The following is a 13,720-nucleotide window of genomic DNA, read 5'->3' as shown; positions in this document are numbered from 1 at the left end:
CAGGTTTGTAAGGCGATATCCCCGTGATCGGTGGTCTGGCACTCTCGCCAGGCGTCAAGGAGCCGAGATTGCACAAATTACGGGCACCGGATGACATCATCCCGTATTCGATTCCCCTATACGAAGGATTGCTGAATTTGCTAGAGGAGTGAAACAACATGCCAACAAGGCATTCAATAATTATTAAGCCTCACAGTGTAAAGTTGCGAATAGAGTCAATTCTTTACACTTATACCGAGCCAATTATTTGAACTTCCCCTGACAACTTTTAGGTTAACGAAACATTAGTTGAAGACGAGCTAAGCACGGGAGCATTGTCATGTGTAAGCTTGACACCGGGACTAAAGGTGTAGATGCAGACAGATTTTTGGTGACCCAATCGGCCACATCCAAAGCATTTTAATGAATCTGCTTTTTGAAAAGTAGCAACAACGTTACTAGCTCAGCCATCTCGGCGATTAAAAGTAAATTTTGACTGGGAGCGCGACAAATGCGCTAATCGGGCACGGACGTGCCTGCAAAGCGTCGTCTTTAATACCGCAACAGATTAAACTCACAAGGGTGTCCTTGAATAAATGGAACACGCAAAACATTCAATTTTTGTAATTTCATGCGGCCACAAAACCCATACGTTGGGCATTTCTCCGAATTATAGGAGATTGCATCATGCAGTAACTTGCCAAAATTAGCACTGCCTGCAAAATTTTCGCAGAGGTCTCTTTTTGCGCTGGCCCACGAGCGACGATCTAAAGGGCTGCAACAGGAGAACCACTCACCTGTCTCGGCCTCACAACCGGAAATTTTTAACCAAAAAAAAATTGCCGTCAGTCAAACCTCATCCAGAAAACACATTTGTGGGTCCAGAATCCACGTGGTCCAACAAACCACGAAGTAAAATGGTCAAGGATGATCGGGCGGTTTTATCTTCGGTGGTATTCCCCGCTCCAGTGGCAACCGCAGCGGTAGGATCAACACTGTTCGAGTTGTTTTCATCCTCCATTTGCACGGGCACGGCACAGAGACTTTTTTGTTTTGTTTTAACAACAGGAAAGAATAAAATAAAGAAAAAAAATTTAAATTGGGCACGATATGTCACAATCCCACTTCTGATGTTAGCTTTTAATCTTAAAAGCTTAAATAATAATGCGTCCGCACTGATCGAGGCGCGTGGTCAATCTGCAGGGGTGCGGTCCGCACTTAAGAATGTGTAAGCCTAGCACTACTATACAGAATCACCACTTGGACACGTAATGCGGTACGTCTTGGCGCTAACAGAGTCATCCATTTTCTCGATCTCTTTGTCTGGAGTGATTATCTCACCTGCGATTTCGTCTTCTTCGAAATCTTCTTGCATCAATGGAATTTCTTGCATATTGACAGTTGGAGCCTTCGTCTCTTTTAGACTGTTTCCCCCCCCCCCCACAAATGTCAATATCAACTCTTCCGCTAGGATCCATATTGCCCAATAGATCGGAGAGCTTAAACCTTCCATTTAAAGTTTCACTTGAGATTATATCTTCGTACTCATTGCTTTCGAATTCTTCTAAGAATTTGACGTCTCTCGAAATTCGAATTTTTTACTCTGACGGTATCCACACTCGATACCCTTTTGGATAATCTGAATAACCAACAAAAATATTCCTTCAACAGTTTTTGAGTCAAATTTCCCTCGATTAGTTGATTTATCCAAAACTTAAGCTTTGCAACCAATAAGCAAATATTTGTAGATGACTAACATCTGGAGACTTCCCAGTCCAACGTTTATAGGGAATATCTCCGTCAATACTTTTGGAGATGCATCTGTTTCGAACGTGATTTGCTGTCATTATGGCTTCTCCCCAAAATGATGCAAGAAGACCAGATTCTAATAACATACATTTGGCAGCCTCTACCAGCGTTCTATTCTTGCATTCTGCCAAACCGTTCTGTTGAGGACTGTAGATCGTAATCAAACGAAATTGAATACCAGAGTCTCGGAAAAACTTGTCCATTTCCTTGTTGCAATATTCTTTTCCATTATCTGATTGAACTGCTTTGATTTTTCTTTCCAATTGTGTTTCCACAAAGTTCTTGTACTCTCTGAATTTTGATGCTACTTCGGATTTCTACCGAATCAGATGCGTCTTAGTCCAGCGACTGTAATCGTCTGTAAAAGTAACAAAATAACGAGCACCACCCTTAGACTCAATTCTCATAGGCCCACATATATCTGTATGCACGATGTCCAGCAGGTTTGAGGATCGATTAGGGATTAGGGCGTCTTGGAAACGGGGCGGTAGCAAACTTGCCAGAGATGCAAATTTTGCATGGGTTATTGGTACTCATAGCGCCTTTTAATTTCGCACCAGTAACAAGATTTTCCTTCATCATTACTTCCAAATCTTTGAAGTTTAAATGACCAAAACGTCGATGCCAATTGCTAAAAACGTGACAGATGTAGCATACGCTTTCTGGTGGTTTTCTCGAAGGTAGAATAGGTCTCCATCTCGATCTGCTATCATCTTGACATGTCTACGACGATCTTGGATGAATGCCCGATTGTTCGTAAAAAGAACTGCCCGATTGTTCGTAAAAAGAACTTCACGATTCTTGTCCACAATCTTCGCAATTGACAACAAATTTGTTCTGAAATCAGGAGCATAGAGAGTATTTTTCAATTCGATCTTCTTTGGTTGATTTCCAACGGAGGTTAGTGTGTTCACGCTTCCTTTCGCAATTGCCTGAGTTGTTGCGTTACTTGCCAATTTCAGCTGGCATTGAGCTTTTTGTGAATCGATGAACAACTCCCTGTCGTTGCAAATGTGTGATGTACATCCGCTGTCCAAACACCATTTATCGTTAGTTTTACCGGAAAAGTAAGCTTCATGAACAAGTCTAGCCTTTTGGTTTTCTTCTCTCTTCTTTTTGAAGCAATCAGCAGCTTTGTGACCACGTTTACTCTGACGTTTACCACAGTATATTTATTTATTTGTTTGATTAGTAGATTATGCAACCAATATTACAACCTATCTTTATTTTTCATGTTGACAATTCTCTGTCTCTATGTCAAAATTATGTCCCTTGTCATTTGTCATCATCAGCTGAAATGAGTAAGTGGGTAAACTAATTGTAAAGATTTTTCGTTCTTCAATGGTAAATTATTTATGAACCATAATCACAAATAACATAAAGTTTTCTTAGGATTCCTTCGATTTTTCGCAGCCGCATTTATCAGAAGAACAAAGATATATTCTCGAACTTACAACTAAAGTACAAGACACCAAACATCAATTGAAAGAACAAGAGTTGAAGGTTAAATTACAAGACACTGAACATCAATTGAAAGAACAAGAGTCGGAAGCTAAATTACAAGACACCGAACATCAATTGAAAATTAAACAATTGGAAATTGCATTTTCATCTGAAAAACAAACATTAAAAGACCAACTAGTAAGTTAACGTAATTTTCATTAATTAAAAAAAATTGTCATTGTTTTCTTTTAGTGTACAGCAAACTTGAAAATTTTATTAAGAAATAAACTTCTCAATGTTAGAAGTTTTATATTTTACGTCAAGGACGAACACCTTTCCAATAAAAGCGGATCAAACGAAAGCAAATTTCAAACTTTAGCAGCTGAACACCCTGAGCTGCTGAAGAAGTGGAAAATTGAGAAGAAATCGTTTTGTGATATTTTACAAAAATTAATGAAAAAATTGAATGCGGACGCCGACCCATTTTTCGATTGTGATGAAAATTTTGTACTGGACGAGGCAGATATGCAGCGGGAAGAATTAAAATTAATAGGATTTATTTGGTCTGCGGTGCCGCTAGATGAAAAGAAGCTATATGTAAGAAAATTAAACAAGGAAATTATTCATCTAGTTACATTTATTGAAGAATAAATTAAAGTTACTTGTATATATAAAAAATGTATGTATTATTTTCATTGTGTGCTGTTCAAAAAAGTGAGTAATTATGTATATCCATAATTTATTAAAAAAAAAATGAAAATGTGTAGTGTACCTTAGTTGAATCACAGACGATTAATTAATTTTAATATTTGATCGATAAGACCACATTTAAATCCGAAAACTGTTAAATCAAATTTATCAGATTTAACTAATGTATATTCGAAATATCATCAAATTCATAATAGATTTTATCTTTAAAAAAATAAAAATTTATATATCTGAATATTCTGCTTATATTTGGAGGTATTCCAGCAAATAATTCTGAAATAAGGCCATTTTTCTTTGATGTAAACAAACACTCATCAAATTCAGTGTACAAGACTTTATCATAAAATACATATCGTCGTCTACACTAGCAAAGCACGTAACTCCAAAATGCAAAATTTTACAGGAGCAACAATAAACTGTAATACCTCGGCCGCAGAGTGGAAAAACTGTATTCTAAAAACAGTGTTTTGCGTTGATTTTACAAAAAGTATTATTTCACGGTTACTGTCATTGGGTCAAATGACTAGAAAATGCGAGTAAATAGACAGTTTGTTAATTTATGGGGGGGAAAATACTGAAATGAAAGTTATATTTCGAAAAAGTGATACATAAAAATTTTGTTGTTCTTGACGAGAACTGTCACTGGTTAAAATTAGTGTAGGTACTTATTTCTGAGACACGTTGTATACATATAGCAAAAAATTATCTTTACAGAGAGGCGCGTTTTTCTCGATACATTTTTATTTAACGCGCATTAATCTTATCCACAGTTCAGTTAAAAATCAGTGCTAAAAATTGTGTACACAAAATGACAACAGAAAGTTTAACAGTATCGCTTTCTGGTACATCTCTTTCGTTTCTTTTGTACGACAACATAAAGTGCGCTTATTCCCAGGTAGGTAATAACCGTGCCTGATTTAATAAATTCACAATATCGTAATCGTAATGCATGTTTCAGGAAGGGTTTTTGATTGGTGAATTGCACGAGAGTTCAAAAACAAAAATTACTGATAGTGATCAGCCGGTGGTACACACCACGAGGATCGTTCGAATTAACACGTCAGTGGCATGTCCACAATCGGCATATTTTTATGATGGAATCGGTAGGGTGGACGTTGAAAATGTACTTAATTTTTTAGGCGATTTAGCACCAAAAGTGGTGGCTTGGTTTAAATATAGCCCGTTATCGTGCAAGCTGAATCTCACATTTCGAGAAGCAATAATCCACAAACAGTTGGCCGGTTTGTTTGAAATTCCACATCAATATTTCAGTTTTTGTATTCTTTCGAGCGAACATTCCGATAATAAATCAATGCACACCTTTACCCAGACCTTTCTCAGGCATCGTAACAATCGTTACGAAGTCATGCCGATGCAAATCGTGAATATGAGTAATCCTAATATTTCATACAAGACAAGTGAACCTACTTCGGACACCGTCAGGAACATTATTCAAGGAATACAAGTTGACCGTGAACAAAATGGCGGAACTTCGGTTGCTCTGAAAATACAAAAAGCTTTACAAGAACATATTGATGACATTGTGAAATCCTTGGCCGAAGCGGAAATGAGACTGTTTGAATTAGAGGATGAGGTGGACGAATTGAAAAACGCAGCTTTGGAAAAAAATAATGTCACATACGAGTAGTCTATGTTCTAAATTTTCTGGATAGATACGAATTGTTTTATATGTATGTATTTTTTTTTTTTGGATTAATAATAAATTAAGAGGTGAATAAGTGGTACTGCGTTGTTATAAATTAATTTACTTTTATTACAAGAAATAAATAAATAATATACAAATGGAACCTGTACATCTGTATAAATGTAGTGCAAGCTTACGGATTAACATGCCATTTACTTAATAAACATTAGATGAAACGAAGCAGGTATGTATGTTACACACAGATAACAAAAAGTAATTAGAATAATTAATCATCTTCGTGACTAGTACATAAAATTAATAAGACGTTATATAATTTAGACGATTCGAATTAGCGCTATAGGTGCGTGCGTTATTTTTTGAACACTTCGTTTTAACATTAGGATAACAAGTTACAAAGTGTAACAACAAGTACAAACAATTGACAAAAACAATGGTTGCTCTTAAAATATAGCTCCACGGTTGTTTTCGGAATTTCAACTTTTGTATATATTTACAAAAATTCACTGCGCATATACGACTAGGTCACTTAAATTAATTTTACAAACATTCAAATAACATTTTTCATTGGTCCAACAAATCACTGACGAAATTCTCAAGCAAAGTAACTTCTCCGCTACCAGCAATAAGCAAACTTTTGCCTGTAAAAACAACATTAATTATATAAACGAAAATAAACCGTAAATTTCGCCTCGAAACAACGAAAGAAGGAAGAAAAACAGGTCAATTAATTTAATTGATAAGTACACTATAGTAATAAATCGTGGAAACACTTTGTTAATTGTTATTTACTTCTTAAAACTTCATCAAGGTATCACAAGGTACACAAAATTGCGTCTTATTTATTCACATTATTTCAAGACTAGTTCACTGTCACGACGACACTTTTGGTTTTATACGTTTAAATCAGCCATCATTTTCCTAAAATCCGCTAACGTATTATAGTCCGGGTCCAAATCGATGTCCGCAAAATCTCTCTTCGAGTCCGATTTCACGAAACTGGGGTTGTACCGACTCAGCGACAGAGGACACGGCAGCAACTCCGGCATCACAGAATGGTGTGTTATCAGCGACGTCAACGTCGTAAACTCCTTCGTAAAGCCCTGGAACAAGAGGCGGACGTAACATGAAGGATACAAAAATTTAATTCATAAACCGAATAGTCTCCCTAAATTTCATGTACAAAGTTACTCATTCTCTTTGTTCTACTTATCACTGCGCTTATTACGACAAGATAATATGTCGATACGAAATCCCTTGGGAACGATCAATCATGTGTATTTCATTTTTGCAAAGTTCGATGTGAGTTTAAGGGTTGAAGAAAAAAATTATCTGTTTGCAAAACTCTATAAGGCGATAATAAAAGAATTCAAGAGCAACAAAGTTTGTTTTATCCGTCTTTATCTGCGAGTCTTATAAAGACAGCAGTAATTTAAAACTTCCGGCAAGCCTCTTGGTAATGCAGCTCGATGTGGTGAATGAGTTTTGGCTGACGTGAAGAGATGGCGCTTTCGCTTTCGTGCAAATTTAAATAAGCCTTAGGGTCACCATTACGGTTTATTACACCAAACAGACCTGATTGTAATCTGAGCGCATTAGAAGCCGAAATGCAGACGACACTTACCTTGATTTTGTAGCCTTTATTCGTCCTGACGATGAGGTAATGAGCGATGCCCGTCGGCTGGAAACTCCTCGGTACTCTGAGCGAAAGCGCGAAACACCCCGGCTTACTGGTGCTTTCTCGCACCATGAAAGCTCCTACCGGTTCTTGAGCCAATATTTCTAAGGCAATTTCACGGGGAATGCCGGCTTGAAACCACGGCGCCGTCCTTAGCTCACCTTCTTCCTTGTTATTTAAAGAATCGGTTCTTTCGGGAAGCGGGGGCGGTGTCGGTGTCAGACCCAACAGTGTGGTCTCCGTACCGGTTTGGGGACAGGAACTGGAACTGCTCGAACTAATTTGCGATATCCTTTTCGATTTAAATTCCTGTTCGGTAGAGGCGGGCGAGTTTTGCAATAAACGGCTATTGTCCATTTCTATGTGTTTCGTTAAATTTGAATTAATCTTTTCTACGATGTCATTTTTTAAATTGTCTACGGCATTAGTCTTATTGAGATTGCGACTGTCGGCTTCGTTTGTCGACTCGTTGACGTATCCTCCCGAAAGAGGACGATTCGTGGGACTCCCCGGGGTGCTGTTACTGTCGCTCACTAGGGGGCAGCTGTCTTCGTCGTTGTCGTGGTGGTTGTTACCGGTCAGGCCCATCGCGATCCTCTTGATCAGGGGCGGTTTTTCAGTCATTCTTTTGTACGAATTCATCTCGGTAGGTGAGTTGCTTTCGTCGCTGCTAGGGGTGCTTTGTTGGGATTGTGGTTTTTCCGACGGACCAAGTACGTTGTACTTATGGGACGGTTTCAGACCAGGAATGGTGGTTGGCGGCGCTAGACGCAACGTCGACGCGTCCGTACCCGTCAGTTGAACATCCATTTCGGTCGGTTGATGATTGTTCGGCTGATGCGACGATTTATCTTTCTTTAACGTGACCGATAATTCTTTCGTCTGAAACAAATGCAAACGCATTAAAAGTTGTTGCCAGATTTAATGGATAAGTGGGAAAATACAAATCCCGACATTCGTCGACGTCACACTGTGCCCTCAAAGTTTATTCATTTTTAAATCGGAACATTAATTACATCATTCTAGTTTTCGTGTTGAAATTAAGTGATGATACATTCTTCAATGCACGGATCACTTTTGTTGTTTTGAATTAAACCTATTTGTAAACATTTTTCAATTAGAAGTGGATTAAAAATTCGATTTACAAAGGGTCGGTCGTTTTGGGTCTATCTATATCGACATCGTTAAAAACTCTTACCCAGAGTACTTTATTCGTTTGAGTTTGATCCAATTGGGATGCAATTACGTCTTGGAAAGTGGGTTGTTTCTGCAGCTGCGCCGCGTAAGCCATTCGAAATGCATTTCCAACAATCGAGTTTAGTTCTTCGGCCTGAAACAATATACAACAAATAAGAAACAGTGCGGAAAAGCCACGATAATAAATAGTTGTACGATGGCACTTTTTACTAGTTCGGCCCCGAGGTCCCAAGTGTGACCATCAGTGTTATTTTTCATCAAAGTTTCCCTTTCAAACAAGCTCCATTAATCACCAGTAATCGAAGATGTTCTTGACTTGACGTAACGTGCGGTCAAGTGATAAATTGGCGAAATGATCGTCGCTATTCACTGCTATGCAAACAAAGGGCCGGTCCTTCAACGAAATCGACAGCCATATCGACTTTCATGTCGCTTTTAGCATGACAACACTCTCCACATCCCTGTCATGACTTCGAGGACTGGACTTCTTTATGGACATTCTTTTGCTGACCCGAATAGTCATCAATTGCAGAATAAAAATTGAAATTACGGAACATTTATTAAGTAACCGTAAAATTCTGCTGCATTTAATGATAGACACAGTAAAGGCAAATTGAAATGACAGGTTCACGGTTATTGTTGGTACGTGGGTTCATCTGTCTATTTCATGTTGTTATTTCATTTTTCTCTTCACGAGGGAAACTGAATAAAAATAAAATCCTCCCGACGATATTATAGCAAGAATTTTTATTATTATATCAAATTTCATTTTTACTACCGACGTTTTTTAAGACACTAGTTATACGATCTTAGAAAAAGGATGTTTCAAGCATCTAAATCTTTTTTTTTTTAAACAATTGTCAAAGTGTTGTCATGTTGGTATGAGACACAAGTTATTTGATGGTTAATGGTTATTATAATTTGTTTCAAAATCAAAAATCCACCAACACTGCATTCTACCTCGAAAATACAACCGACAATGTCGCCAACTTTCGTTTTTAGTGTGTTTGAAAGTGTCAGAAAAACGTGGGGTTATGAAATAAAACTATTCACAGCCGTTTTGGTCGTAGTTCATCGTATTTTTTAAATTCTTCGAAACACTTAATGAACGCTCGCTTTAATTTAGCGGTTAAAAGATTCCTTGTTTTTCGAGGCATTTTTATAATTTGATATTTGTGACACACTGAAGGTCAAATTTTGGCGGAAGGTTGGGCCAACCCAGAAAAATGAAACTTATTCTAGGGATTTCTTTTTTTCTGCCAACATAATTCAACAGGTGGTGGATTTTTGATTTTGAAACAGATTATACTTATTACTTATTAGGTTGGCAATGTAAAATGTTAATTGTATGTCAGCCATTTTGATATGAAGGCGCAATTACTTTTAAATTTACAATAAAAAGTAAAATGATTTTCCGAAAGCAAGGATCTGGACGGTCCGTAATACAACGAGAAAAAATTAGCTATGATTAAATTATAAGACAGAAAAATCCACCATGCTAATGAAAGAAATTTGCAGTAAAGCTGTAGTTGGTTGTAAAAAAAAAAAAAAAAAAAAACGGGAAACGAAAGTTTTTCTAATGTAAATTTGGTTTGGTCCATTTGTCAATTAATTGTCTACTTGACAGTATCTATCAAATAATTTTTAAAAATGTCATTGAATTTTGATGTTGATTCTAACCTATCTCTTGTAAGAAGGTTTTACATTATGGAAAAATTGTAAAAAAATGTGTCAATAATAAATTGGAATTGACAAAAAAAAAATCAAATGAGCATGGACGTTAATCAAAACTACTGTCAGAGTTGTCATCTAATTAGTCGAAATGGCTTTATTATTAGGAAAATAATGAGCTCACAGATATGTTGCAAATGCATGGGCAATGTTATCACGTTATCAGAATGCATCTGCAGCGTCCAGAGAGTATTGCAAAGCGATTTCCGGAAAGACACCATTCTGGGCCAGGTTAGTTATTAATCTAGTACAGCGGAGAAATGGACAGGACCGGACTTAAATTTTAGAAAACAATAAAAATATACAACCAATTATCTCCGTTAATACAAACATTTTACTAAGAAGATTTAGGCTACAATTCTTAAGAATAATGTGTAGTACCTCGTGTTACAAGGAACGCGTCAACTTCGAGAACACCCTGTATATTCGATGTATTTTTTCAGAATCTTTTACCAAACCCCAAACATTTCTCTAAAAAATCCCTTTTTTAGGTTCACTCGACAGTTGTTTTTAAAATTCTTCGTGAATTTGCCAATTTTCGTTGTGTAAAAACTTCTGAATAGGAAAAGAAACATTTTGAATCAGATTCTGAAAATGAACAAACTGCTTGTAGTATTACCCATTAAATAAATTCCCATTTTCCTCTTTAGCTGCATTTTTCTTTACCTGAAACTTTTCTGACATTTGAAAATTACTGACATAACCTCAAACCTGATCGAGGGAGATTTTACGATACAGTGTACCGAAACGAAAGGTTTTTGGATATGGTTTTAAAGTGGTAAGTACAGTTTGGTCTTTGAGGGAATTTTGACATTGACAATTGTTTAAAAAAAAGGTCTTTACACGGCATTTACATTTTTAAAAACTAGAAAGGATCATACTCTGTAAAAACCCAGTATTTTACTTTTAACTTCACGTTTTCCTGTTGTAGAACAATGATCTTATCTTTTAAATGGATTTTTAGAATGGCATTGATATGTTTATTCTCAAGACAATCTTGATTGCTTGATTATTGCTGTAGGCAAGCTACTACTTTCCCTTCTCAAAACGTTAACTGTAAACTTCCATTAAGTAGTGTAACGATTTTAAAGAATGGTCTAATTACTTAATTTTTAATGTTTTGTCATGGTAAACGGGTTCGTTATTTTAAGAATTCTTTTATTGTATGAACGATTAAGATGAATGCGTTGAGTTTAGTTGTCAGTGTGGGAAAAGGCAGAATGCAACTAGATATGTAATCGCTCATCCATTACTCAGCAGAGGATCATTCGGATTAGTTGTTATGTGGTAACGACGTCCTAATCAATCAAAATGTGTATAAGTCAGGGCTCATCCGGTTCATGCTCTTGATAAATAATTAATGACTGTCGTTGAGGAAGTGGAAAAGCTACGAAGTCAAAAGTGCAAAAAGAAGGGAATTTTTAACGTGAAAATGGCGGTTGAACGACAATCAAAGAGTTCAGTCGGTCCCTCTCGAGTTCGTTTTATAATTAAAGTAGCCACAGCTCGTTAAGCTAATTAACGACTTTGCTTATTCTTATTCGAAGCGAATTTCTGGCAAGAGGGGAATGTGTATTTTATAATAATTCTTGTCGTGATTTTATTTTAGGTCTCTCGAGACTGCTTCAATTTATTCAGCAAATGAAGTGGTTAATGAAACCTTCAAAAACACTCGATTATTTACCCCCGCATTAACTTCCACGTCTATTTTATTAGTAAGTTGATTACAGTCGTTTAGCTTTACACTATGAATTTTCTCATTTATCATACATTAACCGAATTAGTTTCGTACATGTATCGGAAACCTCTCCGCATCTGGCTCATTTTGCGGCACTTGCAAATGTCAAAGCGGAATATCTGAACTTCCCTCTTTGGCCGTAAACTGTTCCCGGCCACGGCATCTATCGATCATCTGTCCATCTAAGTTGTAATTAAATTATTGTTTGCGAGACACGTTACAGGACTGCACCGGACTTTAAAATCGAATGACACCTTTAATATTCGATTGTACGATAATAATTATGCGTTCCCTTGTCGCGTCCACTCACTGTCGATGGTGTCTTTAATGAACAGAATGATTGACGCGGGATTGCGTGGAGGCAAAGGCCACCACCAGGTGGATAATGGATCCTGCGTGTTGCCATCACTCAGAAATCACTGAACACGAAATAGCATTCAGTCGGAAAACTGTTCTATTTGCTTGCTTTCCACTATACGCGGAGGTAAGTGACGTCCCGAGGGACATCGGCGACATTTTCTGTTACTGGAAGAAATACGATATCGGAGAGGTTAAATGTAATAAACAGGAAACTTGTGTGAGAGATACGTCCAATTAATTTTCTATGCATATTCAGATTCTTCAGAGCGGCATGAACCCATTACCATGAATAAATTATATAAAAGTACGCTAGCCGGACAAGAGTCCAAGAGTAAAACTGCCACGATTATCAGCAAAATGTTTGGATCGTTGAACACGCAAATGATCGAACAGTTGTCGGTGCAAGTGATACGACTTGATGAAATTTTTATCAACAACAAGATTGCAGTTTCAACTTGCCGCTTCTCTTACTCTTAAGTCAAAAAAAGCTGGAAATTGAAATTAAAACGTCCAGCTTTCTTCCGAAAATGTACCGGGTGGGGCATCGTATACGCGCACGCCACAAATCGCGACTTCTAATTAAATAAATTTGGCGAAATTTTATATACCTGACTAATTACACAAGCCTGCACTGATTTCGATGTTTGCATAAAATTGACAGTTTTTGAACAATTTCGACCCCCTGATTACGAAAATGATTTTGGTTTTGCGCTATCACGTCTAGTTTTTTCACAAATCGTTTTTTCTTAAAATTGAAATGTTCACCTAGAATGAATGAATTATTTCAAAATTTCGATATTGTAATATCGGACAACAATATGGATATTCGAAATTTACTTGTTTTATTTGCGAGTGGTACTGCCGGGTACGAGACAAGCATTGGACTCAAAAGAAGTAGCCTTTAAGAACTAGACTTGTACCGGGAAGCAATAATAAAAAATAATTTAGTTGTATCCTAAAAAAGTAGTATTAGGTACCACCAATGAATATCAAACTTTGTTTGATGAAGCAATTTGTAAAGCCTCTTGATAAAAATGGACAATGTTTCAAGTATTAATGTACAAAGTTACCAGATCTCTCCAATGCCAAATGAAAAGAGGTTAGGACCTCAAATAAGATCTTTGTACAAAGGTAATGATTTTCAAAATTCTATGAATGTTGTTGAAAGGAATGCCTGGACGGCATTTAAGAACGTCATAGAAAAATTGCTTGGAAATCACAAAGATGAAGACTACGAAAATATTGTAAGAATCATGTTTAAAAATTTTCACATCTTGGGATGTAATATGAGTTTGAAAGTGAATTTCCTCTTTTCGCACTTAAATCTTTTTCCTAAAAATCTTGGTGCTGTCAGCGAGGAACAAGGGGAACGTCTTGACCAAGATATAAAACAAATGGAGAGGTGATATCAAGG

At 36.9% G+C, this 13,720-nt stretch overlaps 2 protein-coding genes and 2 long non-coding RNA genes across 5 annotated transcripts in view; 3 read left to right on the top strand and 1 right to left on the bottom strand.

Moving 5' to 3' along the window:
- The window catches only part of LOC138135831 (uncharacterized), a 325,387-nt gene that overhangs the window by 148,263 nt on the left and 163,404 nt on the right, over positions 1-13,720 (top strand). The window lies entirely within an intron of this gene.
- LOC138135266 (uncharacterized) lies at positions 2,980-3,993 on the top strand. The gene is made up of 3 exons (XR_011160906.1): positions 2,980-3,132; positions 3,181-3,429; positions 3,484-3,993. It is a non-coding gene; the product is annotated as an uncharacterized lncRNA (long non-coding RNA).
- LOC138135812 (BRISC complex subunit FAM175B-like) lies at positions 4,375-5,669 on the top strand. The gene is made up of 2 exons (XM_069054738.1): positions 4,375-4,834; positions 4,898-5,669. The coding sequence occupies exons 1-2, from the start codon at positions 4,748-4,750 to the stop codon at positions 5,585-5,587; spliced, it is 777 nt and encodes a 258-aa protein (XP_068910839.1). The 5' UTR covers positions 4,375-4,747; the 3' UTR covers positions 5,588-5,669.
- LOC138135804 (EGFR adapter protein-like) overlaps positions 5,677-13,720 on the bottom strand; it is a 206,031-nt gene continuing 197,987 nt past the window's right edge. The window contains exons 5-7 of one of the 2 annotated variants that reach the window (XM_069054724.1): positions 8,479-8,610; positions 7,227-8,162; positions 5,677-6,705 (exon numbers count right to left, since the gene is read on the bottom strand). In XM_069054724.1, the coding sequence (XP_068910825.1) occupies positions 6,496-6,705; positions 7,227-8,162; positions 8,479-8,610 (1,278 nt within the window). In that variant the 3' untranslated portion in view covers positions 5,677-6,495. The remainder of the gene's footprint in view (positions 6,706-7,226; positions 8,163-8,478; positions 8,611-13,720) is intronic. The other variant, XM_069054725.1, reaches the window with a different exon arrangement.

The sequence above is a fragment of the Tenebrio molitor genome, chromosome 7 (genome assembly GCF_963966145.1).
Source record: "Tenebrio molitor chromosome 7, icTenMoli1.1, whole genome shotgun sequence".
NCBI classification, from domain to species: Eukaryota; Metazoa; Arthropoda; class Insecta; order Coleoptera; family Tenebrionidae; genus Tenebrio; species Tenebrio molitor.
This window is presented reverse-complemented; position numbering and strand designations above follow the sequence as displayed.